The sequence below is a fragment of the Dendronephthya gigantea genome, unplaced genomic scaffold (genome assembly GCF_004324835.1).
Source record: "Dendronephthya gigantea isolate DGI-Jeju-01 unplaced genomic scaffold, DenGig_1.0 000125F, whole genome shotgun sequence".
Lineage (NCBI taxonomy): Eukaryota > Metazoa > Cnidaria > Anthozoa > Malacalcyonacea > Nephtheidae > Dendronephthya > Dendronephthya gigantea.
The window spans coordinates 235,417-260,280 of NW_021163135.1; the positions used below are offsets into that span (position 1 = coordinate 235,417).

General features: G+C 35.0%; 1 protein-coding gene across 4 annotated transcripts; it reads right to left on the minus strand.

The window, feature by feature from the left end:
* Window positions 1–1,052: 1,052 nt before the first annotated feature.
* LOC114535812 (ETS-related transcription factor Elf-2-like) lies at window positions 1,053–18,076 on the minus strand. 4 transcript variants are annotated; one of them, XM_028557133.1, is made up of 8 exons: window positions 17,775–18,076; window positions 14,454–14,601; window positions 5,640–5,723; window positions 5,251–5,401; window positions 3,646–3,714; window positions 3,287–3,367; window positions 2,328–2,426; window positions 1,053–2,238 (listed from the first exon to the last, which is right to left on the minus strand). In XM_028557133.1, the coding sequence occupies exons 2-8, from the start codon at window positions 14,550–14,552 to the stop codon at window positions 1,913–1,915; spliced, it is 909 nt and encodes a 302-aa protein (XP_028412934.1). In that variant the 5' UTR covers window positions 14,553–14,601; window positions 17,775–18,076; the 3' UTR covers window positions 1,053–1,912. The 4 variants fall into 4 exon arrangements, with proteins under 4 accessions (XP_028412934.1, XP_028412935.1, XP_028412937.1 ...); XM_028557134.1 differs by lacking the exon at window positions 17,775–18,076 and adding an exon at window positions 15,545–15,675; XM_028557136.1 differs by lacking the exons at window positions 14,454–14,601; window positions 17,775–18,076 and adding an exon at window positions 10,036–10,187.
* Window positions 18,077–24,864: the final 6,788 nt, after the last annotated feature.

Consider the following 24,864-nt stretch of genomic DNA (forward strand, 5'->3'; position numbering starts at 1 on the left):
CCTGAAATATTTTTGAAATAAATTTGTTTACAAGAGTCCGATGATAAAATTATATATTTTGATCGGAATCAGGCGTAAACAGCAGAAAAGGATTGGATACCGATTAAAGGCGGATTACATTATTGTTCCTTCGCTGACGAAAACAAACACTTTGTTTACATTCTGAGCTGCCATATTTCTTTAAATATAAAAACCTGTCGACATATCTTATACAATATTTGTTCACTATGGTTCTGAATGAATACCCGAGAATATTCAACATGATAGGATAAATCTGAAATCGAAGCAATTCGTAACTGTGCGGGCTCGGCATCGATCGTTTTGAGCAAAACCGATACGTAGATTCACTCTGAAATTATGCAGCATACGCTGTTAAGAGACAACTTAGACAATACTGCGTTTCTGACAGAAGATGAGTATAAGATAAAATGTTAAAAAATGTTATACACATTGTGTTAACAGATCTAATGTCAGAATTTTCGTATCATGCAGTAAATCAATAATGAAGAGCCATGAGGGCCTAGTTTGACGCCCTGAGGGCACGCCAACCAACTCTGACAAACAATCATTTCACCACTTGACACGTTGAAATCTATTTAATACGGACTTTAACATGTAGCACGGCAACACGACAACGACGTGGTTGGAATACTCCTTTAAATTAATGTTATGGTGAAGCGTTGTTCTATATTATCATTTATCAACAAAACCAATTTAATGAGATTTAGGACGTTGAAAACATTGTTTTTACGTTTAGGGACAATTCTATAGACTATAGAGCCTAATTTGATGTAGCGCTCACTGGGTCCTGAAATGCAGACGTTCTACATAGGACGTAATAGTCACGTCTAATACTCCCATATAGGTGTATTTAATAATTCATTTCTTTTCAATGAAGCATGGTATTGATGTCGTCAGTGTGTTCCCATCCTACTACTTAAGTTCCCCAATAAAACGTTCCACTTCTTAATTAACAATTGTTTATTAAAATAAGCTTAGACACGCGTTGGTTAAAGTACAGAAAATACCAGACTTTCAATCAAAGCACTACAGAAATCATATAAAGATTATTAATAAAAAGGCTCTTACAATTATTTTACAAAATTAAATGTCTCAACCTTTGGGTTTGAGAACCCTCCCCAAAATTTAAATGCTCGTGTTATATACATTACAGTTTTTCTTGCCACTTGCGATTTTATGTAATTCTGCTTTTTAGAGATATGAATTAGTAGAGAAATTTTGCTAAATGTACATCTTTTAAAGACAGAATTGGATTATAAGTTGCAAGAAAAATTGCACAGTGTAACATGACTAACAACTAAATCTTAGCTTGAAAAAAATTTAGTGTGATTCGGTGTCACAAAGCTACTATACAAACTCTTTCAACAGGACTTTCTAGATTCAAGTACACCCATTATTAATTGTTTTTAAAGCAAATCGGTATATGATTTCCATTTATAAATAATGAAATATATTGAACATGGACATATACTAGCATACGAACTATATACCATGATGATGTGAAATTAAAATGTATACATTGGATTTTAGAAAAAGTAAAAATTCTATAGGCCTATACTTTATATCTAAGGGAAAACGCGATATAAAATATTTAAAAATTATTTTACAGTCAGTATATATAATATACAACATGCAGAGAGCATCAATTCTCCATTTCGGTGCCATTCACCTAAGCATTAAAGTTTCCAAAACAATTATATACTATTGTAAATATAATATCATACAGATTATAAGTTTCTAAACTGTATTGTTTCTTAAAAAGTGATATGAGACCAAACGTTTTTATCCAATTTTTGTGCAAATGCAATGTATTATAAGTAGTATATATATATATATATATATATATATATATTGTTAATTTTTGCCCTGTACAAAAATCAAGCTCAATCATCTAGTTCTCACTTGAATCAGACAGAGAGTCATCGCCGTTTTCCGTTGCAATAGGTCTCGTCTTACCACCAAACTTGTAAATGAGACGAGCGTTGGGAACCCTTTCTAAGATATCCTTCTCGTAATAGTATCTTAATGCACGGCTCATTTTTTCGTACGTCATATTCTTACGATTTTTGCGTTGTCCCCACAGTTTAGCCACTCCGCTTGAGTTCACAAGCTGAAAGATACCTTCCCTCTTGCTTATCCACCTGATATAGCTTTTGTTCTCGTCACTGTTATTCAACATTTCTTTGAGAAACTCCCATAGGTGAATGGAGCGGTTTCCTGGAAAATTTAGGAGTATTGTGTCAATTCGAAACCTGTTTTACCAATAATGAAAAGGAAAACGATGAATTATAGAAGTAAATAATAACCTCGATTGCGTGGACGTGGGCGGCGTGGGCGCTTTATTGGCTGTTTTCGTTGTACTATACCAGGCTTTTTTGGTGGTACGGTCAATCTTTGATCAACGACTAGACAGAAAGGAAAAAAATATTCGTTAATGATTTCCAACTTTCTTAAACACGAATGAATATGAATATTTGCGGTGCGATCGAATGAAGTGGATACCTCACCAAGCTTAAATATAGAGATTACAGGGCATAGATGGAAACGATTTTTGGGAAGAAACAGACGGCGAATGATATAAATATTTAACAGTTTATTTACAGATTGAAAATTCTAGTTTTGTTATTCTAGCTCTTTTCTAGATGCGTTTACTTATTGAACACCGTGTTGCAATTAACATTTACTGAATTCAATTATTTACTATACAGTCTACTTTAAGACTGCATTTAGCTCAACGTCTAAAAGTTTTGTATTTTCCATAACAACGAAGTAGGCAAAAATTAAACATTTTATTCACTCATCTTACGAATTCGGTTATAGTTCAAGTCGGAGGGCAGCTTAAACATTCTATTCATTCTTGTTTCGGACCTATTCGACAGATTTTTATAATCACCTGAAGACTTCTATCATGCGATTAAATTTGCATGCACTACATATAGGTAAATCATTTCATTAAAGTGGAAGTCAATCCGTAAAAAGACGGTTTGTTTACATTTTGAAATTCCAGTATACTTTTTGAAATACGTTGTGTTGTCTGAATATCTAGAGTCGCTATGCCTTTGAATTAATATGAATATCGAATATGAACTAGTGTTTTAATGGGAAAAATTCGAAACATGCGAAATTTGGGCAAAGTTTATATCTGAGGCCGGACCTCGTATTGTTATGAGCAGAACCAACGCATGCGCAGAACGGACTTGACTTCCACTTTAAAATTAGCACAATTGCAGTGCACATCATAAATTTCATCGTGTTGACTCCTTACCGTGCTTTTCCTCTGGTGTAGGTGTTGGGGGCGGTTCTTCCCCTTCTTGTCCGGTCAAAAAATCCAAATCATCAACAAATGCTGCAAAAGTAAATTAAAGTACACGTGGTGAGAATGGAATCCGACAAGCCGGGTGGAAGGACTACGCAAGCTAGGCCAACTCGTGTAAACATTTGGTCCAAGATGAGGTGCATGTTGAATAAAAATGTATTTTAGGTTGAAATCGTTGGATTAAAATCGAAACGAAACATCCCAATATTAACTGTTCAAGCTTGTGTTCAAATCAGTGCCGAATAAGGTGCTGAACCAATAATCTATATCCTGCAACGGTTTTAAAGCGCACATGAACTTTGACTCACCTTCAGGACAGGTAGCTATCCTGTTAGAAGTAGTAGAAATATGTTCAATATCGAATCCGAGCCATCGACCTGGAAATGGAGAGAAATAAAGTTCAGGGAATTGCATAAATTACCAAATTATATATATATATATATATATATATATATATATATATATATATATATATATATATATATATATATATATATATATATATATATATATACACCCATTTGCAAAAACGTTGGCCGCAGATAGATAGATAGATAAATGCTCGAAGTCTAATTAGAATTGCATATGATTATATTTGCATGGGATTTCAATCATATTACACAACATATGCAATTCTAATTAGATTTTGGGTATCTATCTATATATCTATCTGCGGCCAACGTTTTTGCAAACGGGTGTATATATACGGGTGTATGTATGTCAGTCTTTTTTAATTTTATAAATAGATCTTGTGATAAACTCGATATTGTAGTGTTGTTTTCTGGTTTATAACCTCGAATATGCCATACAACATTTGTATAACCCTATATTATATTTGCTGTTTGCAGTTAAAACAAATTGCCCTTTAGCAAAACAACAATCTAAGGCAACAATTCAAAGCTCAGATTATAGTGTATTCCACCCAGACCATATGCAGCTGGTTTTCTCGACGAAACAGGTATTGCATGCATGTATCAGTTGGCATATTTTGATAGGCACGATTTGCATGCGCACAGGGTTTTAATTTTTCAGTTAAACAACTTTCTAAAGGACAAAACAATTGTCAGTATGGATACAGCGTTAGAGGAACATCTTCAGTTGTGAGCGACTATAGCTATACAAGATTGGCCCCTCTTCACTCCGTGATATCAGCTGTATCGAGTGAAAAACTCTTTGCGAATTGCATACTAAAAAACCCGGAAGAAAGATTAAAAAGGGATGAATCTTAAATGAATTATTTGAATGGGTAAAACCCGCAATCTGTTCTTGTTATGGTGATAATTGCATAATTTAACCATGCGGCAGAATAATTAAGATTCCCTCAAGAGGTCTGAATTTCATTTTTTAATTTCATTATTATGCATGGTCGTAAATTTTATGCTCCAACAATATGGAGTGGGTGATATTATTTTATATGCATATTACATAAACTATGGTACAATTATGTATAATTATGTACCTGCAAATCGTGCCTATCAAAATATGACAACTGACACATACAATGCCTGTTTCGTCGAGGAAAAACAGCTGGTCTGGATGGAATACACTAATCTAAGTTTTGAATTGTTGCCTTAGATTGTCGTTTTGTTGCAGGGCATGCAATTTGTTTTAACTGCAAAAAAAGTTTTTGGACAAACAAAAAACTGTGTTTCGATTTCATGGTGACTTTTCTCGTAAAATAAACGCTGATACACCATTCTCCATCGCAAATAATCAGAGTAAGGTCTTTGCATTTTGATCTTCGCTAACCGTAGTAAGGAAACGCGAAATTCCCACGCACAGTATGAGATCAAGCACATGCACACGAGTTTACGCATATATTATACATCATCACGTGACTGTATATACTTGCCAACCGGACAACCTTAATGGGCATGACTATGTATATATATAAATATATATAGGTATAATACCTTCGTCTGAAGACAGATTCGGTATAAATTTAAAGTTCTTTTCGAGTTCCTCATCTGTTAAATCTATTAGGGAGGCGATATCAAGATCCAAGCTGTCATCAAGCACACCGCATTCTTGAACATTCCCATATCCAATTGATGACTCATTCGGCTATATTAGTAATGTGTGTTAAATTTCAATTTCTCGTTAACTTTCAGTATAAGGATTGTTATAAACCTTCTATTATAAGATAGGATAGGATATAAAATATTATTATTATACATGCGGGTTCACCAATGCCGTCATGCAGTTTTGAGCAATGAGTATATATAGGGTCAATTTCTCCGAACGACTAATCGAAATCGGATATAAAATTATGCTGATTTAGATGTGGTGCAGTTAAACTTACCGATAAATATGTATTTAGTGGACGATCGTCTGGTGAACTAAAATCTGCCATAGGTTTCATATTTGAGGATTGAATAAAGGTTGACTGAAAGGAAAAAATGAGATTAGTATACATCTAGAATAATTAAAGTGGAAGTCTGTGCGCTAGCTTCGCTTCTGCTCATATAACAATGCGACGTCTTCATCATGCAGAGATAAATTCTGCTCAAATTTTGCATGTTTCGAATTTTTCTTATCAAAAACACTAGACATGTACAACCAACCCCCCATTCGCATTCAACGCTCCACATTTTTCTATCAATACTGCACAGGTGTACCATATACTGCACGTTAATGATACGCCTTTAAAAAATACTTATAATAAATTCATAGAATCTTCATGGTACTTTCCTTCCAAAGAATGTTTATAATGTGTATCGGCCTTACGACAAATAAATATCCCCCTGCTATATAAATATATATATATATATATATATATATATATATATATATATATGTATGTATATATATATATATATATTTATATTTATATATATATATATATATATATATATATATATCATATTATTACATACGCTTACGTTATATATATACATGCATGCATGCATGTCTTAAGGCTATTGACTAACATGAATTAAATCCCACATTCTTTATTAAGATGACTCCAACGTGTCTCAACATATCACACACTATACATAATCTCTGGACATACTCGGGATTACTCTTATTCAAATCAATACTGAATGGTTCTTGCAAAAACGCAATAAATTTCTATTTAGACAGTAAACATGTCAACCCAGTATTACAGAAAGGTATACATATATATATGATCGTATTTCGGCTATACCAACTCCACATGAAAATCATTCACGATTTGCATGGTTTGTTAGGAGATGTTGTTCTCAGAATCACCAAATATTTGGACTATAGCGAAAAGAATGCTGGAAATATTTAAGCGGTGAATAAAGCCGACAAAACCAGCTTAATTAAACTGTGTTCCCAAATTAAATTTTACTTGAAAACAATGAAAATATCACTGAAAATTAAATCAACAGCTTAACTGAGATATTATTATGGCTATACTTGCATACTGTATATATATACGCATGCAAGCTTAAATCTAAATATTTTATTGCCACCTATTGCAGTATTCTTGGATTTGCGAAGTGGTCGTTGGCAAAATTAAAAGCGTTATACTGTAATAAATAAAACGTCACATGTGTATACAACGAATGACACGACATGAGTTTACGAAATACAACAGTGCTTCATGATTAGGATACTTGATTAAGACGATGTTCTATCAGCGAAATGCTGGGCATGTTGCATGACAATGTTGCGATGTACATATAAGCTGAGGTTAATCGGCTTTTTCTGCAAGTTCAATAAGATTTTAATTTCTTGTATTTGAAAGAACTGCATGCACGACTTGTAATTACATGAAATTTCACAACTGACAGGTATAACAACATACTGCATGTTGGCAAATTTTACTCAAGGCCTATATATACTATACCGTATACCAAAGCACGCGAAGTCCAAGCCGTGTCATGAATCGTGTCTAAATAGCCTGCCCCAAATTGAAAGTCAATTTCATGTCTTGCATGGAATGTTTCATTACAAATTGGCAAACAAATGTGTGGATCAATAAAAATTAACCATGCATGCATGCAACCTGCTATGCACAATGCTATATATAGACATACTGCGAATTACTCTCATTTAAAACCGTACAGGTATGTAATGCTGATGTAAGGTACTTTTTCCATGCACGCAACTCTGACTTATGAAACGAAGCTATATATATACGACTAACTTACTTAGGACATATAGATGCCAGTAGGTACAACTATTAGTGGTAGCTACAATTTTTGTTTGAAGGACACACTTATATACACTGATATACAAATACTCGAAATAATCCTTCTGTTCTATAACTATATAATTAATGACAAAAACATAACTTATTATAAATAGCAACGTTTTTGTTTCGCAGCAAGATAAAACTCCGAAGGAAAGACGGTATATCAAAGCGATGTTATATGTATTTCACTCGTATGCATACGCGTCTTCACTTGCAAAAATTAATACTTAACAACATCTAATCAACTTGTTTTTAATACCAGCATTATCGAAAAGTTCCACACTGGTTCTTCTTCCTGCATCAAGCATTCCTTGCTATTCAATATATAGTCAAAGTGTCTAAGACTAAGGAACTTAAAATATCATAATATCTAATTGCTTACTGTATATTTAAATTAACACTAAATATGTTAATGTCGTGTTTTTCTAGTTATCTTTCGTGTACCGTCATAATTTGATGAACTCATATCTAACTAGGAGTGTATCCTGATGACGAGTATACTACAATATAGTGAAATCAAAATCAATGATTATATCTTCATAAATTCATATACGTTTTAGCAGTTAAACACCGTTTAGTTGTGAGTTCTATAAATGCAGTTGAAACACACCAGTGCATGCATGCATGCATGCCTGTCTGCAATTTGTGGTGCAGACAACCGCTAAAATTATTCAACTTGCAGAGATCTACAGCTATAGTTATATACACGCCTTTAATGCTTGATATGTTAATTCTCTATCTTTATATATTTAAAATATTTTACTTACTATTTTACTATAATCGTCAAGTCGATTGTTGTTTAAGTTCACAGAAACGACACATGATTTTAACTTCAAACACACTACTTTTGCGAACAAATTAATGCCTCTCTGAAGCTACTGGATGCATACCCATATATTTACATGTATTCGGCACTTGACATGCATGAGACTATAAGGTAGCTGATGATCCTGTCAGCGGGAAAGGACTGGAAGTAATTGTCAAATAAAAACCAAATTCTGGGTGAAAATAGCTAAAAACCTCTTGAAATATATCGGTTTGAGATTTATGCCACAGCCATGGTTCTTAACAAAAGATACAATCGATAGAATCGAGCGCTGATTGGCTAAAATAGAGCGCGTGATCACCTGGTAGTGTAAGACAATGTACACTTGTTATAATTATAAGCCTTCGCATATTCTCTCTCTCTCTATATATATATACATATATCGCAAATATTATAAACTTTTTTTATGCGCAACCTCCACGCTGTTTTAAGTTCAAGAGCCTCCATAGAGTGGCTAAACAAGCCTTAGCTTTATTCAGTATTATATTTAATTGTTAATTGATGGGGTCGAAGGACGAAGATGGGTTGGGGCAATCAAAATTACTTATTGAAGTTGCATACAATGAATCATATAATCGAACAACTTGTCAACTTGTTATTGCAATATTCACAGACGTGTGATATTTACGTTTTGGAAACCATTTCAAAAACTTTACTGATAAGAAACTGCAGCTGGTAAATTTAGTAAATCCGAACATGTGCCTCTTGTGCAGCGAATCCTTATCGTGTTAACATCATCAAAGTCTTAGTCGAAGGAAACATGAACAAGCTTTAAGATAACACCTATACTATAGTTATATTACAAAGCGTATTTTTAGAAAGTACTACTTCAAGATAAACCGCGCTTATTATGACAAATCCTGCAGGCATATTAGGCATATATATTTTATTATCCATTAGACACTTTCGATTGCATGACAATGCTGACAGAAAATAGCAAGCGAGGTTTGTATAGTTAAACCCTGGTCTAGACAGCCTTCAAATAGGCTGGTACGAAGTATTTAACGTTAGTACTTTACGTGACCTAAGAAGAGCCATGCCCATCGCAATTCTAATTGAACATTGTCGAATGTTTGAATTCGTCAAGACGTATATTCAATTTTGTAGAGTGCAAAGGAATTCTTTCGCCCTACATGGCTACAACGCGTAGTCACAGAATTATCAACTAATACGATAACGCAGTCAAAGCTTATGGGCCCCAAACAACATAATTCCGAGCAACAGGCGACAGCGATTGTAAAATATACTCACATCAGAACGATGGTCTTGGCTCAATGAAATGCCATTCAGAAATATCAACGCAACTCTCGACTGGTCATCTGCAAGCTCGGCATACAGTTTAGCTAGCCGCCGATTATATAAGATTGTGTTTACAATACGATGCTTAAACAACACTTGAAGTGTGTTTTAGCGCTGTTCCAGCGATCTGGAACACTGCGTTTGTCATCCGGTGTCACCGGGAGGTCGTGGTCAAATATTTTGTCGCGTTTCGAATATCACATATCAAACTTTGATGCTTTCACATTTAGCTGTCTGAATGAGATTTATATTAAAATTTTGCTCTTAAGCGCAGACACAGTGTATATTAGTGTATAGCAGTAAGTGCATGACGAATAAAATGCATTAAGGTATAGGATATAAATAGGTAATTTTAGCGAAGATTTAAATACACACAATGTCATGCTGTATCAAATGCACAAAACATACCTCGAGGCGTACCCAAATCCAAGAATTTTTCTCTACGGCTTTCGAAACTAGCTTGCTTTAGGAGCGTTTCAGCAGATAAATCTCATGAAGCTAAATTGTTTTGTGGTATCTTATGCAAATGGTAATATGGTATGCATTTTAAACAAATTGCTCTGTTATTTTTCTCACAGAATACCATAAATTACATGCATAGAAACCGGATGCAAATTCCATCGGTCGCACGACAAAGAGAAATGTCAAGAGGGCATTTTAGGGAGTTATTCCACCCCAAGCAAGGAATCGAAAGTACAAGTTTGCGTTGTATTATTAATGCTACCATTTCAGAATCAGCGCTTGATACAGTCGGTATACATGATATAATTATACATCACGAGAAAATATGCTGAAAGGTTCCTGATTGTTTCATTGATAAGTTGTGCCTTCAAGATGAGTTATATAATTATGTAATATGAGATTTATATAACCTGATAGAAGGTGCATGATCGTGCTTATACATGATATATCCCAAGAATACTTGGGATCTTACGATTCCATATGCCGCCAAAACAGTAAACCGTATTAATTGACACTAAATGTTGCAATTTCGTATCAAACATTCTCATACAGCTGATTGAATAAAAATCTCCTTCCAAACATCAAACACTATATATAGACCCCGAACGCGCAAGACAGAAGAGAAGATTCGAAATCGATTTGCATTTTGCAAATTTCTGGCTTGAATAGGTTACCTTTCGCGCTTATAGTTTTGACGTTCGTCGTATAATATATCAGCATGGTCTAGTAATATACTAGTGTACTAATCCGACGGATCCGGCTGCATATCACAAATCATTTGATCTCGCCACAAGATCAGCTTTGCAGCCTATCTTCACAATAGTATAAAAAGATCGTAAATCTGTGTGATTACTTGTCTGAAACATGTAGTTTATCATCGCACATTTTAATACCCGATGTGATTGAAACTGGTGCAACCATTATAAGCTTTGTCCACTTACAATTGTGCATCTACGGCTAGCTCTTCAATCTGACTTAGCTGCATGTACACGCAGTATCACTCTGATACGCAGAATTAAAAGGTAAGCACGAAAGATATTTTCTGCGCTGATTCGCTGAATGCATGCATCGCATGCTCAGAACTTCCCACAAGATTGTTGATAACCCCATAAAAATAGTATAAAACACTTCCTTATCGTGCGACTTAGCAACTTGTTCACGTGCAGAATCATATGATGTGATGGATTTTGATAAGATTATCGGAACATAATGTCTATCTGGCTTACAAGCATATTGCCAAAATATATATTGTTCATAAGATGTCATGAGTCATGAGTCATGCATAAGTCATGAATGTTTGGACCACCGAATGTTTTAGTTTCTTGATGGATTTGTGTTAGAGTTGAAGCTTTTCCTATATAACAGAGAAGCTTCGATTGAGGGCTGACTGAAGCCTTCATGTAAACCGGCAGTCTTATAGGGAACACGATTTATCGTCGTCTTTGTCTTTAAATTTGTATCACCTTCGAAAATGATACTGACAGATTCGTATCATTCGTGCAAATATTGCCCTTTGACGGTAACTTGTGGACTTGTATAGAGTAGCTAAATTACAAGAAACTATCACAGTATCGCAGTAATGACGGCTACATGATAAAATAGAGAATAAAATTGAGGCCGAATGCAAATTTACAACCGATCTAATTTATAATACATATGTCTAGCATCTATATACCGAAGCGTTTGATACGGTTATTGTTAAGTCAGTATATGTGAACTGAACCATACGAATTGATCTGCGTGCATCTATGAAAGTGATAGAGAAGCTGTAGAAAATGAGGTTCCTGAGAATCAGAAACTCAAAATCGCTAATGATATATATTGATCTGAGCACATGAGAAAAGTGAAAGTTGCGGCATGCACCACGAATAACATATACGCTACATTGTGGTTTGAAACTCATTCTGCTAATAGCATCAGCGGAATATTAGAGATGCGTCACCCCATATCAAGACTTTCCGTTTCAACCGTTGATAATGTCACTTCAAGTAGGTATATTGGACACGCGCGTCTAGCTGCATCCTCATTTGGGCATTTCGAAAGCCCCAGAAAGCACGCTAGATTTTCCTTGCTTCATATGCTAATATATGGAGTAAATACATTAATGAACTGGCCTGTATACTTTGCTTTTCTTAACTAAAAAATGCAGCTTATATATTGAAAATAACATCAAGTTACTGGTTTGTCAGCACTTGACTCTGATGTTGAAACAAAGTTACATTTATGAGTATACATATTAACAAAATAGTGGTGATATAGGCTTATGTGTTGGGAATTTTGGGAAGTTGTGGATAAACAATTATAATTATGTTGTTTATCAAAGGACGACATCCGGTTCCCAACAAGACAAGACGAAATCGATTAAGGCATGGACAATTTAAAAGGCACTTAATAGAAACATACTAAGTTATGCAAGTTTCATACAGATCTTTTGGAAAAATTAAAGAGAAGATGATAAAGAAAGTAAAAATATAAGCCTAAAAATCCACCTGTCTATCCACAGTTTTCAAATTGTTTAAAGTATATATTTATATAAATAAAGAAATGCAATCGAGGGCGATTATAACCTATATAATATATATCTATCTGCAAGCAAGCTTCAAATCGAGAAATTTTGTTTTCTCAGGAGGCGTTAATTTAAATATTGTACATCACAGGTCATCACCGTTCGTACATCTAATCTACAAAGTTATAACTTATTTAGACTTTCTTATACATGCAATAAATCCGGTTTCGAAAGAATTATATTTATTTATTCGTTGCTCTGGTGTTGGAGCGCTTGCATGCATTATGAAAACTAGTGAAAAACTCCTGATTGCATTATATCAAAGCCACTTTTTTATCACTGTTTGTGTAAGACAAATTTTTTAAGTGGTACCCAAGTTATCCATTAACTATATTAATAAGGGAGAAATTATTCTCCATTAGTTTAGAGATATTGCAATAACAATTTGCTAATTGTCCATCAAAATTCCTCGTGTGCATTCCTATCCCAGTAAGCAGATTCCAGATTATGCATAAAAAATATTTTTCAAATATATTATTTGAATAGCTTGAAATGCAAAACTGAGTTTCAGTGAACACTAACTTTATAGACATTACATAGGTTAAAATCAATTAGGTTGATCTAATTATTATCTGCATTTATGTATTCGCTTTATCTCAGATTCAACATAACGGTGAAATGGTTGTCATTATTTCGGTATAGCTACGTGTTGAAGGAAGTCGATATACATGTAGGAGCTTTTTAGGCGACTTAAAGCCTAGTTTCCATTTTGTCTTAATTATGGTGAACAAGTTATTGCAAAAACCTGGACAATAACACAGTTAATTAGTTGTATTGTACTTTTATTTAGTCTCGAAACCATGTATATTCTATTAACTGTGCTTTCACCGATGAGAAATAGTTTAAATGTAAATTTGTCCTTATTGCTGTATTCAAATTATTGACTTCACACAAATAGAGATATTCAATCACATCAGCCACCTTGACATGCTCATGGATTAAATGGCAAGGAAGCGCTAGTATGATGATGTTTCATTACGCACAAACAGAAATGAAAATGCTGCAGATTGTTGAACCCTTTGAACTTGCTATTCTGCATGCATTCTGAATTGCTGCTATTCTGCTTGGAAGTGTTTAATGATGTTGCATGGTCACAAACGGCTCTGCATCAATGTATGACTATAAAACTGAATATAGTTCATTGCAAATGGCGTATAACAAGTACTTTAAAACCACCATATCTGCGTTTTTATAATGGTAAGCGTATTCTTTATGCCAAAAACTGCTAATAGAGATCCAATATTTCAAACCATGCAGTTGTCAGAACAATTTTCATTTTTCTTTGGTGAATCGATACATGTCACCAGAAGACATAACAAAATGTTATATTGAACAATCCATATATATATATGCTCGCTAACTGAACTAGCCTCACTTACTGAATTAATTCAGGAGAAACCTTTGAATATGAAGAATAAATACATTAAAGTTTGGGAATGAAACAGCACCTACCCAGAGTCGAACCAAGGGCTTTCGTACACAACTTTAATAATGTCCAATTTCAGTGCCATTCAACAAGAAACACATATAGTTGCAATTAACTAATTCTGTCCTTAGAGGACGTACATTATACATTTTACAAGCAAAGACACACTTCAAAATAAAACCCCCAATAGATGTGACAAGTTAATTTTCCTTTTCCAATCGACGTACAATTGTTCTCTCTCAAACTCCAAAATTGAGCCCTTTCATTATTTAGATCTTTCCATTATGCATGTTAGTATATGATTGTGTAGCCAGTAATACTAAGTTACTTCGCATTTATAAAAAATCGTATACAAATATTTTGCAATCTTACTTGGTAGTTAAACTGTTGACCATGGTACTGCCGACTTGAATATAATTCAAAGTTTTGACGAAGAGGAGTTTGATAATACAGAGCATTATTGTGAGCCATGATTATTGGTTCTCTCTTCGCGATAATTTTTTCGAAATTCCGTGGAGTTCTAACAAAAGATAATATAGTTCATATTTAGAGAAGACATCGGTGTGGGTAAAAAGAGCTTTGGAGAATGGGTGCAGCATAAACACAGACATGCTGGTGCATCTTAAAGGTTTCATTCCGGAACCGAAACTCAGTAGCTCTTTGTAATCGGAAAGGCTTTTATCATAAATTCGACCAGACCATGCACAATGGAGTTCCTAGGTGGGAAGGGTGATATGCATGCATGTACAAATAGACGTAATATAACGCATCTTTGTGAAACTTGATGAAGTATTAGACTACACGGAAAAAAATGTTCAGAAAAGCCGATGCTAACACACAAATATATTATGCAAAACATTTGTGATTTATAATTCAAAAAACCAGGGCGCTATGTTCAGTGCATGTACTTCAACTTGTAGCTATTTCGTTAGTTATCTCTAGGTACAAGTATAAGTAGTTTATCTGATGCTGTAAATAATGAGCTTTTTATCCATACAGTATACGGTATACTTTCCAAGCTATAGGCTAGATATGTATAATCTATTCTAGACTCAGTCAGGCTGACATACAATCTTCACATTGAGACAGGACACACATACAACACCTTGATACATTTTAAACGTTTGGATTCAAGTGAATTGGTGCTATAACAGCACAAAAAACACTATTTTGACAAGAGTTTGAACAAGTGTAAATTAATAGGCGAACTATACTAATTTATGCAAAAGGCTTGTTTCACGTGAATTTGAGCTGACACTGTAGAAGTCTAGAATAAAGGCCAAAGATTTCATCCAATTTTGAATATTTTGCTGTGTACTTTGTTGTATCTTACTCATTTTCAAACGTTTCGGTTTCGGCTTTAGAATCATACAGCTAATTGATTATTGTGTGCAGAGCTAGGCTATACTTTTCCTTGCTTCATGACCTAGTATCACGCCATCATGCAGTATATATATACTTACCAAAATATTCTTATATCAGAACTTTCGCGCCCTCCTTATATCAATCGCTTTCAAATTTCAAAAAAAGTGAAAAGGACTAACTTAAGAATGATAGGTCACTAATAAAAAAGCGTCCAAATACGAATGCTCTCTGCTCAATTTCATAACTATGAAACACGAACAATTAGCTAAGTATTGCGCATGCTTGCACGGTTGACATGTGATATGATATGATACGATGTGACTAAAATAGTTCCGAGTATGATTGACCCTGCAATTCTGAAACTGTATTCTCCGTAACACTGTGATAATAATATGGTAATGCTCTAGATAACATCACAATACTGCAGTATTATGCGTAAAAGAATGGAGAATATTTCTATTCATTAGTTTTAAACTGTGTTGCATGAATTATCGCTGGCTATGAAGACAATAGGTTATATGCCATTACGATTGACAATGGACTATTCCAAGAGGTCCGCGATGAAGAAGGTCCTCCATGAACTATATTTATATTCATTAATTTTAATTTTGACTCTGACAATAAATTTGCTAAGATAGCAATAGAAATTTCGAACCTTCGAAAGTTTATTATAACTGGTGGGCGAAGAAAAATGGTAGCTATATATAAACTGTATTTACTTAAGGGATCGCGAAGTTATTCTCATATATGTTAGCCAAACAACTGCCATGGAGATATTGAGACTTCCTAATTCCTATATTGCTATATAGACTCGCTTTCCAATTTCTTCCGCGTTCCAGACGAGTCCAGTAATTGTATTGAGCTTTTCAGTAAACTAGATTTGAAAACCAGAATAAGCTCACTCTACTTAGTTTTACTCGTCCCAATTGTTAGTGCCTTTAATTTATTTTATTTTATTTAGATTTACTCTTAAGCCTATGTTTGTTCGCCCATTTTATTGTGCTTCCTTGAATTTAATAGGTGAACTAACTTTAACGGTAGCATACAGTTTAAATGGACACATGCAGTATGCTATCCTCGATAGTTTAACTAAAATTTTTCATGTTTTCATGTTACAAGGTTAAAGACTGTACGAAAGTATATAAATATATGCTATCTCTATCTTTATTCGACAAATCGGTTTCATCACCAGGTATAGGTTATCACTTTCCATAATATTGTTGTATGGATAAATATAGATATATTGCTTTAGTGATATCGGAGCTATCGTAGTTGAAATGAATCAAGCTATATGCCTAATGACATGTACATTTACCAAAAATAACTTATATATCGAAAAAGTTATCTCGGTCTGAATTTGCTCTGAGACAACCTACTTGACACCTGGCAGTTAATCAGATTGGCTAGATACTATTTCCAGGAAGAGGGAACACGCCTCGCGCAGTGAATTCCTCACAAATGTACCGTCAAGAGAAATTAACATCGTCCAATCGAAAAAGTATAAGCCAAGCGAGCAACTTTTTCCACGACATTTAAAAATGAGTAATAAATGTCTGGTGAACTTTGCCTTTATAGAAAAACTATGTAGAAAGGTTTGGGGAAAACCATTTGTAATTTTTCTAATTCTAGGTATAAGGGTGTTTCCCTTCTCATGAGGTAATATCGTCTTTGTTAAAATGACCAACCTTTCTATTGAATACCGCGAAGAAAAATAACAAAACAATTACCATTTGTTATAATTGTATAGTCTTTAAATAAGAAAGCACAGTGTGGTTGCACATGACACGCATAGCAAACCAGCGACATTTAGAAGCTATGATGTTTTTATTCTTCATACAAAATAGACTGAAACATAAAATTGTAGCAAAGAGTTCGAGTTGCATTCCAAACAATCAAGGTTATGCCTTTAACACCGAGCGAATTGAATAAGATTATAATGAATATGAATAAAGCACTAATAATTTCAAATATATACTTCAATGATTAATAGTTTGCAGTTATTCACTGCTTCTGCTTGTATCATCTAGAATGGCGCGATAAATTAAATCCACTGCTTATTTGAGAATGCTATATGATTAATATAATGCATAGAAGCAGGCCTGGATCTATTGCATTTACTTTATGTCCAGACAAATTGCGAAGTATTTTCATGGATTTCGACAGCCTGTGGAAAAATCTTGTGTTGAACTACAAAATGTCAAATAATATATACACAAATGCATATGCTATCACAGCTGCTACATCACCGTCATTTCTCTTTATGTGCGATAAATTTGCTGTACAGCTAGAATAATGTTAAAATACTTATGTATTTTTTGCATTTAATACCTGTATTTGTCGACCTTCTTTCGGAATACACGAGATGTGTTTTCAAAGCTCTTCCTCGCAAACCGGAGATTGACTCACTGATGATGGGGCTCAGTTCAAGTTTGCTTTATGTAATGATGTAATTAAGGCAAACGCATTCCTTGGTTCATGGAATTAAGGAAGCGAAACGATGAGCGAATCGTTTTATCAGCAAGCCCTCACCGAGTGTTCTCTTTCATCGCAATGTGGTAGCGATGAACACTGCTTTAAATACATCAGGCAATTATGTCACATAACTCTTCACTTTTTCATGACCTTTCGTTTTTACTTTATAATACGATTGCTTCAACTCCGCTGCAAGACAGATATAGAACGAAGGGGAAAAACCCTGAGCTAAACACAACCAATCAAATCATGGATTAACCATGGGATGAGCGCCCACACAAAATTTTGATTGACATCTTGTTCCGGTCTTATTCATGCTAAAACGAGGACTCGCGGAATGGACTCTTTATATGGGCTCTATACCAATTCGATTCTGTGGTTCATTATAAAAGGTAAAGCAATCAAGACTAAGTCTTCGAATAGAAGAGAAAATCGCTATTCTGCATATATTCTATATTCAACAGAAATCCTCGCTGGAATCTCATTCTAGTCTGTTCATCTATGTCTTCTAATTGTGTCTTCTAATCCTCCAGAGCTTAAATCCTCGCAAATTTTTGTATTAAATTAAGGTTGCATCTTAATAAGGTTGCACATTAAGGATGTCGACTATTCTATGGGGTTATCGTATCTGTTCTTGCAGCTCTGTCATAGCGAGTGTATAAAGCTCGTTATTTCTTATTGAAGCATCAAGCTTGTACCGTTGATTAAAGACGACGTAAAGTCCGATCTGCGCATATATTCTGCGCTTAACAATGTTTGTTTACGTTTGTTATAAAATCTTTACATGACGTCAGTGTCGTTTTGATTTTCTTATTTTCTTCTCGTTCTCGCTCGACCGGCTGTGATGAATATGCTTATCTTATATTATATTTTGAAGAAAATATTATTATATTTTGAAGAAGATATAAAGCGAAGCTTGTAAATAACCCGTTATTTAAAACATTATATTTCTAATTGTAGGACAAGCGAGAAAGTAGCGACGACAAATAGCGTCGCCATCTAGCGTCGCCATCTCGTGTCCTCATTCAACAAATAAATTCCCCCCGAACTGTCCGCCATTTGTAATACAACGCGCTAATATCGATTTCATTAACATTCCAAAAGTTGCTCCCCCACTTGGCATGTTGTAAAACACTGAGCGGACTGGACTGGACTGGACTCGAAAAACACTGACTCTGTCAGTGCTTTGTAAAACAGATTCAGTCAATGATTTTTAAAACACTGACTCAGGCCCCGTTCACACTATACCGGATTCTCTTGCCACGATATCTTCGTTTGCCTTTAAAGGGCAACGGTTAGTAGCAAATGTTTATTAGTTTGACAGATTTGGTACTGATATTTACTTTGATCTCTGACAGTAAAGTTTTTACTGCCTTTTAAAAGCTACAAAATTTGACCCACTCCGGAAGCAATCCGGTATAGTGTAAACGGGGCCTCAGTCAGTGATTTTTAAAACATTGACTCGGTCAGTGATTTTTAAAACATGGACTATTAATACATGGACTATATTATAATTCCCACCAGGAATTATTATATTATTATTATTATTAATGGTTTATTATTAATGGTTTAAAATACACACCTTCGCAAATCGCAATTAATTGAATTACGGTGCGTTTACAAAAATTATGGAAGTAGCTATTATTTACAGTATATTTACACATAAAAAAGTTAAGCTATTATCTACAGTATATTTACACATAAAAAAGTTAAGTCAAATCTAAGTTTAAAATCTTATTGCACTACTACAACGATACTCGTATTAAGATATTACACGTGAAATTATTTACTGTTATTCAATAAAACTACTGTACTAGGAAAGAAACTACGGCGGTATCTTTCTGTTCAACATTTTATTGTTGTTAATGTATTCGAGTTTCTAAGTTCATAATCATTTGTACAAGCCCTGGTCAATGGAACATATTTTGCCAAAGGTCCTCCTTTTTCTATACTTTTCATTGTATCAAGGCAAAGTTGCTCTCGTCTTTCATCCAATCTGGAACACCCAAGGTGTGCTAGGGCTTCCTTATAAGAGGGTCCCCTATACCCCTTTTCAAATTGCATTCACGTAAAAATATTTAGCCCATTTACGAGTCACGGAAAATCGTAAAAAAACGTTCACATTCACACTAAACTCACAGCAACCACGATTCACGCAAAAATGCAAAAGACATTCACGGATAATTATTTTTAATTGGTCTCAAAACTTATCTACAATTTTCGCATTTTCTCAAACTGCGCAGGCAGGCAGGATGCAGTAAAATAATAGAACTAATACTAAAGTCTTTTTAAGTTTGAAGTATTTTTAAGCAGTAAAGATTTGTTGTTTGAGGGCGGGTAATAAGACATCGCTGGCGCTGCAGTGCTTTGCTTTGTTAAACTAGTCAAACTAGGTTAATGTATCGTGCGTAGAATTTCTATTGATTATCCTGTGTGGACAGTGTGGTTCTTTATAGTTTACCCGAGGAAAGAAGTCCATAAAATCCTCAAAAGTCTTACTGTTTCACGCAAAAATAGCTGTTCACGGAATCACACTTTATTCTAGACCTCGTTTACAGGTCACGCCAAAATCCAAAGTTTTCTTCACGCTCACGTAAAACTTTTCGATCACGAATCACGGATTAAATAAATCGCTGATCACGTTTCACGGGTAAGAAAATGAGGCCAATCACGCTTCACGCAAAAGGTATAGGGGACCCTCTTATAAGAATAGCCCGGTAAGATAATTCTCAGAGCTCGTTTTTGTACTCGCTCTAACTCTTCAGCAAGGTATAAAGGTAAAGAGTGGTGCCATGCAACGCAACAGTACTCCAGAACAGATCGTATTAGGGCAAAATATATACTTAGTAAATCCTCCGCGGGAACGCCACCTCGTCGTAAAGAGCGGATGATATGTAAACGTTTAGAAGCCTTGGATACAACTGACTCTATATGTTCATTCCATTTAAGATCACTTTGAATAACCAGACCAAGTACTTTATGAGACCGCACAACATCAATCAAATGACCGTCAATCATTAATGGTGATAATTCGGGAGTTCTCCTGAGGAAACAAACACGTAGTTCCTTGCATTTCTTGGCCGATTGAGTTTCATAAAATTACTCGAAGCCCAAGAATTGATTGAATCCAGACCTAACTGAATCTTTGAATTGCTGCCTTTTGTAACATATTCAGATGTTGATATATCGTCCACAAACTTCCAAATATCCATTTCGTGTGTTTTTACATCAAGGTCATTTATCATGACCAAAAACAAAATTGGTCCAATTGGATTTCTCCCCCGAGTTTAACGGGATGTCGGCGATTAGTGAGGAAGTTGATAATCCAAGGTAACAGAGACGATCTGACACCTATGCCTAACAGCTTTGATATCAATAAATTATACCCTATACGGTCGAACGCCTTTGCGAAATCAAGGAAGCAAAGTCTAAGATATTTTTCAGGGGATTCTAAATTACACAACCAGGTATGGATCATATCCAGAAGACAATAAGTTGTTGACGTGCCTTTCTAACTTCCAAACTGTTTAGGGTCGATCTTGTCTTTAATATCAGTTATCATCCACCTGGTGGATGTCCACCTCAGTGAGATGGGTCTAGTGTCACCTTCGCAGGTAGGAGATTGTGATTTTGGGATCGGTATAATGTCTGAATCTTTCCATATTGCAGAAACAATTCCAGATGTGAGTGATGCATTGAAGATGGTTGCGACAGGCTCGGCTAGTTCGTAGGTGAACTCTTTTAGGATACGGCAAGAAATGTTATCTGGACCGTGGGCTTTAAAGGGTTTAACTGCTGAAAGTTTTTGAAACACTTCGTGCGGTTGGACAGTTGGAACGGGTTCTTTGGTTGGAAGAAATGCTGGAAGTGCAGTCAAGTCAAGTGGTGGAATGTCAATATTCACCGATGCATAGAACATATTCAAAACATTAACTAATTCATATTGATCAAGGGTTCTTCCAACTTGTTCAAGCAAAAAGGAGTGATTCTTTTCGGATTTTCCACCCATTTTATTCACAATTTTCCACCACATGCTACAGTCATCCTTCTTTAAATGCTGCACCTTTGTTTTATAGTACGATATTTTCCTCGCATTGATCTTTTGCTGAACCCTATACTTCAGTGATCTCCATAAGGTTGTGTTGTGCCTATGAAACGCCTTCTGTCGGTCTTTGATAAGTTGTTTTATTGCGGGCGTTATCCATGGTTTATCGTTGTGATGACGTATTAGAGTCTTTTGTTGGAAAATTTGGTCGACACTTTCTGTTAACTGGTTTGTGAAAGAAACCGCTAGACAATCAACAGTAGGATTGGGAACAAGGACACAAAAACCATTCGTGTGTACTAATCCATCTACCAAAAGCATCTATCCCGGATTTAGTGTAGCGGCGTACTAAGGTTTTGACAGATTTCACTTGTATGTTGTGGTTGGAAATGCTATCAGCAAAAGGTAGCCAGAGTAGGATATTGTGGTCACTAGATCCTAATGGAGCGAGAACTTTAAGGCAATTATATAATTTATGCATATTTGTAGGATAAGATCCAATATTGCTGATTCTCTGGTTGGTTGGTCAACAACTTGTTTAAGATTTTGAGTGGTAATTAAAGTACGTATTTCAAAATCGTTGAAGTCGCCCAAGATTACTAGACCATGGTCAGGGTGCTTATTCCGAAGTTGGTCAATAGTATTGATTAAATAATCGTTGAGGTCGTTGTGCTCTGATACTGCCAAACCTGGCAGATGGTATACGACACAAATTGCTAGGCCAGAGGGAGGTCTGGAAAGGCGTTTAAGTCGTAGGTTAAGCCATAAGCATTCTAAATTTTCCCTTTCTAGATCTACCCGTCGCATACAATGAATGTCGTTTTTGACAAAAACACAAACTCCCTAATATAGCTCAGCGGTTTCTCGTTTCTGGCGGGAATTAAAAAACTATTAATACATGGACTATATTATAATTCCCACCAGGAATTATCATATAGCTCAGCGGATTCTCGTTTCTGGCGGGAATTAATCATATCCAGTTCAGTGATCGTAGCGCAGTAAATACTAAATCCAGTAGCATTGGAATTTACATATGTAGGAGAAAGCAACATGATGTAAATCGTGAATATAGAGGTGTGAAAGCCTGACTTTTACATGGACCGAATTTGCCGACATCTTGTATTGCACTTAAATGAACAATAAATAATGATTATTTATACGGCAAATGGCTAATTGTAATCATTTGGTAATTTATCAGTATTAATTTGTACATTACGGGATTATTTTCGAAGATCTTTCTGTGATTTGTAAAACACTGACTCGGTCAGTGATTTGTGAAACATTGACTCAATCAGTGATTCACAAAACACTGACTCAATCAGTGTTTTTAGGGTCCAGTCCAGTCCAGGCCGGTCAGCGTTTTACAAAACGCGCCCCTCCCCCTCACAAATGATGTTGCTGCGCAGAATATATACGCAGAACGGACTTTACATAATCTTTAAAATAATATCAATATCAGATTCAGTAATAAAAATTCGAACTCATTAACATGCCTAAAATGCTAAACCATTAATGTTTGGTGAGGCCTTAGCTAGACCTTTGTCAAATAGTTTGTATTTAATATGAGTATAATTATATGATCTACACTAGGTAGCATAGATTCAGACTCCCGCGAATCAAATTAGTTGTCATTAAAATCCTAGCCATATAAATGAGGCGATTTAAACTCTTTAGCGATTTACGACGAGTTCGTTTCCACAAGGAATTCTCACCCATACCCACACATCACCTCTAAATTTTTTAAGGTACGATTATATGTTTACAACAATGTTTCTTTCTTTCCAACATCTCGAACAAACTTTTCAGAGAATGACATCATTGGTGGGTTAACATTACCAGAAATTTGCGACATGATAATTTGCATTTATACTAATTTGCATTTAACTTTCAGCATAATGGCCTTCAACTTTTACTATAGAATACATATAGTAAATATACAAAACCTAAAAATGCCGTTGCCGTAGACCGTGCCTACTATTTGCCGACCTCTGGGTCAATAGAACAACCGTTTCCCAACGTTTTAATGATCGAATTACTTACCTTAGGTATTTCTACGTTCGGCGAACTGATTGTGAACAAATGTGTATATAGCCTTCGTATTGTTCAAGTTCCTGATAAGACTGATAATATTTTTTAAAGTGATTGCAATGAAAATCCAAGCCGTACAGAAAAGTTTATACGCAAATACAAAAGACAATATCTTTAACAATTTTTTTTGGTATATTACACGTCAATTTATCAACTACCTGAATCGAAATATTCGAATCAATGTGAGCGATTTTATAAGTTCGTTGACAGAACACGGATAAAACTTTGAGCAATATATTCTTAAATTTGGCAGATTGCAGAAATGCCCAAGCTAAAAAATTTGGTCACCAAAACGTTTCTAAACAGCTGCTCTACCGATCTAGAGGTCGGCAAACAGTAGGCAAGGTCTAAGGCAACGGCATTTTTAAGTTTTGTATATTTACTCCATGTATTTTATAGTAAAAGTTGAAGGCCATTATGCTGAAAGTTAAATGCAAATTATATACATGCAAATTATCATGTCGCAAATTTCTGGTAATGAATATGTTTGGTGTAATTGAAGATTTTCCACAATCTTTGTAATCAGAATCGGCCTAATAGAGACAAAAAAGCGTGTTTCCACGTAGCCAGATAAATGGAACTGTCCACAGTTTAGAGGGTCCTGAAGTTTTAAAACCGGAACAGGGTTAGATTTTTTTAAAATTTCCCTAGCCATTTTAAATGCCAAATTGATCAGGCCACTGATCTTCATCATGTTTTTCTGTAGCATGACTGGACACAGATTAATATTAACAAATAAATTGATTAGCTAACTGGTTTAAAAGTGATCTGAAATGTTAAGAAAGGACTGGTGTTCAAATAAAAATCTATTTC

Coding starts and splice junctions, on each gene's coding strand:
- LOC114535812 (XM_028557133.1), bottom strand. CDS start 14,552: ATGGCTCACAATAATGCTCTGTATTATCAAACTCCTCTTCGTCAAAAC. Junction 5,724..14,453: donor GTCAACAGTTTAACTACCAA/GTAAGATTGCAA, acceptor TTTTCCTTTCAG/TCAACCTTTATTCAATCCTC. Junction 5,402..5,639: donor CACTAAATACATATTTATCG/GTAAGTTTAACT, acceptor TTACTAATATAG/CCGAATGAGTCATCAATTGG.